This window comes from Fragaria vesca, linkage group LG1 (genome assembly GCF_000184155.1).
Source record: "Fragaria vesca subsp. vesca linkage group LG1, FraVesHawaii_1.0, whole genome shotgun sequence".
NCBI classification, from domain to species: Eukaryota; Viridiplantae; Streptophyta; class Magnoliopsida; order Rosales; family Rosaceae; genus Fragaria; species Fragaria vesca.
This window is the reverse complement of record NC_020491.1, coordinates 15295141-15298359: the sequence shown is the minus strand read 5'-3', so window position 1 is coordinate 15298359 and position 3219 is coordinate 15295141. Positions and strand designations below refer to the sequence as shown.

General features: G+C 39.0%; 1 protein-coding gene across 1 annotated transcript; it reads right to left on the bottom strand.

Annotated features, from left to right (window-relative positions):
- Positions 1 to 1505: 1505 nt before the first annotated feature.
- On the bottom strand, positions 1506 to 2774 carry LOC101305697 (uncharacterized protein At5g65660-like). Its single transcript, XM_004288263.1, has 3 exons — positions 2399 to 2774; positions 2122 to 2315; positions 1506 to 1939 (listed from the first exon to the last, which is right to left on the bottom strand). Exons 1-2 carry the CDS (start codon positions 2633 to 2635, stop codon positions 2148 to 2150), a joined length of 405 nt encoding a protein of 134 aa, XP_004288311.1. The 5' UTR covers positions 2636 to 2774; the 3' UTR covers positions 1506 to 1939; positions 2122 to 2147.
- Between the last annotated feature and the right edge of the window lie 445 nt (positions 2775 to 3219).

The window sequence follows — 3219 nt, the reverse complement described above, 5'->3', positions numbered from 1 at the left end:
GTTTCCCTAAATAGGCATTTTATTAGTAAAATCTTAGAATTGCCCATAAGAAATGATTAATCTTAGAATAATGCTAAGTGAACATTAATCTTAATCTTCACCAACAGAAGATATGAATTCATATCACATTGCATGTAGGACAACAAGAAAAGAGAGCTACAAACGCTCTTGCCAATTCCTTTGTGGATAGAACTTGGGTGACAAGTCATTGTCACCTCTAGGCCTTGTCACCTCTAGGTGACCAACATCAATAAGAAGACGACATCTGTTATTTTTAGACATAGAAAAAAGTAAAGAAGAAAAGCTTACAATTGTTAGAGGGAGAGGTAAGCGGAATCCAACTATTTGTTCTCAAATTTCTCATAGACCCAAACCATCACTTCCGTAGAGGCAAACTCTCCTTTCTCAAATTCCTCGCCAAAAAATCGAGGAATAGAGACAAACCCCTTGCGTTCACCGATCTGCTCCCCCTCCTTCTCATGTCTCTCTCTCGATCCTAGTTCGATCGACTCGATCCCCGACTTGGTATTGAGTGACACCGAAGGGTCCTGAATTACAAATTGATGGGTAGGTATGATTGAGCCATGAAAATTTAGTGTCGTGACATTAGTTTCCAGCAATCAATATATGATAGCATGAGGCAAGAATTCTGAGATTTGCTAGTCTGTAATTCTCACTAACAGATTACATCCATGTTCCACTTAACTCTCTGTTAGCAATGTTGAGCCTCTTTTACTGACAAGTCTAAAACAACATATGCATGTCATCAGTCACCTAGAGGTGACAAGGTGACAAGGGCTTGTCACTTGGCACCCAAGTTCCTTCCTTTGTCTGCTTTCAAATCCTTCAATAGACAAAACTATCCTCGTTTAATTTGTTAGAGGTGATTGTTGTATACCATTTTTCATCGGTTTTCATTCTAGCTCACATCTCTTTCTATACATTTTCTATTTTTTTATTTGTGCTTAAAGTGGAAGCGTTACATTATGAGAAACAGGACATGTACACCGGCTTATTTGACAAATTAAAGCCAAAAGAATATTCGAATACGCTGCTTATGTGTTTATTTTTTATTTATTTTTAATCGGGTAGAGGAAACTTACCTACATACGAGGCTCATCTCAACTTCCATTATTTATATAAATAAATTAGTGATTGACTGAGGGAGACATAATACCTTGACCCCGGTCATCACTAAAAGCGTTACATATGTCCTCATAGAGTATATCTTGAAGAAAATCAGGGGGGTCTCAAAGACACCCATCAACACAGTAACCTAGGCTAGCAAAGTATGCCAATTTATAAACAACACCATTTGTTTCACGATAGATATGTCTAATATCAATAACATCAAACATGTTCATATAAACTCTACAATCATCAATGAAACGCTACTTTTGTGTTTATACAAACACACAAATGATGAGATATGACACGTTTATTTACGTAAAATAATCAGAGTATTCCCGCACTTTTACATACACAAAATAATGAAAAATACACTTGAATCTGATAAGTTTTCTTATTGTGTCAAAGATTCGATTACATGATGTGGTAGGTACTTGATTCTCATACCTTTCAGAGGTTTCTTCATTCATCCCTAAATCATTCACCATAACTCCACGAGTAAACACAACAAATTACATGGAGTACATTTCCCGTAGCAATCTGTGTTTTTTCCTAAATTGGAAAGAGCAAATCATTACTGTACATTTCCTGGAAAAATATAGTTCACTCGTATGGTTCAAGCTAAAAGTAAAAACCATACTTTGCTATCCTCCAAAATCCTAATTTGGTATCAAATAAGAACAAACACTCACAGATGCTCTTCTCTAAAAGCTGGCCGTCCAAAGTCACTCCAAATGGCAATCCAGGTGTCTGAATTTGGCATCCATAATTATTGCACCGACTGAGTGTTTGATCATAATTCAGTTCTTCACTTTGTCACAAGAGAAATTTTAAAATTTATTAACAAAAATAAATAAAAAAATGAAGATCTTCAGACCCCTAACCTCTTTTAGGAACAGTTTGATATATTCCCAGAAGAAGCATCAACACTGGTGGAAATCTTTGTTTTATAGATTTAACTGACTAAAATATAATTGAATTGATATTAATTACATTTACTATGTACACAGTGAAATTGCTCAATACAGAGGTACAGGAAAGCGAGGTGGCTTGGGCGGTTTTTGAACTTTGACAACTATCTTCTCCTCCCTCGGCGGCTCACATGGACATGGCAATGCCATAAACTTCGGAATCTGATCTCCGGGCATTATCACCGGCACGCTTTGCTTTTGGGTCTGCTTCATGTCCTAAGAAAAACCGAAAGACGTCAATGTCAGCTAAATGTTAGACTGTCCATATATATCTCGAGAGAATTAGCAAAATTAATTACCAGATGAGCGGGTTTAGATTTGGAGGGAGGCTGGCCTTCGATGTCGTCAGAGGCTTCGGGGTTGGAGTCTTCGGCGAACGACCTGCGGAGTGATCTGAGCTTATCCCAGTGGTAGCAGCAGGAGAAGACGCCGCTCAAGCTGAAGATGATGATGAGGAGGAGCGCGGTGCCGAGAGGGAACCCCAAGGACGGACGAGAGGCATCCACGTGCGGCGGCGAAAGATTCTGGCTCTCCATCCCTTAAACCCAACAAAGAAAACAACAACGACGACGACGAAGATGAAGATGACGAGCCGCTTCTTCCTTCACTCATGTGTGAGGAGGATGAGGTAAGAAAAAGAAGAAGAAGGGAAAGGAGAGTTGGGTTTTTGGGAATGGGAAAGGAGGGAGGGAGGGAGGGTTTTTATAAAATGAAATAGAGGGGGGAGCTGGGTACGTGTAAAGAGTACACTTAAGTGTCCGGGCCATGGTACGGAAATGAGAGTGGGGTCTAGCGTCTCGGTGGTGAGCATTACGGAGCGATTTCGACCTTTGTCTTGTGCTTTTGCCTTGTTTACTTGGGAATAAAGAAACTGAGGGAAAGAGGCAAACTTATTTTGGATCGGAAAATGTGAAAGCAAGAATGAAAATTCCATACATCAAATCATGCAGAAATGCGCATTAGCTGTATTCCTGGATCCTTCTTCAGTTTTGGAAAGAAATCCGTTTAGTATTAGGTATGAATCTCGTTTAGCTAGATAACTTCCACAACATAAAAACAGACAATAAAACTTGAAGCATGAACAAAAGTCATTTTATTTCATTAAAACATAGTGAGAAGT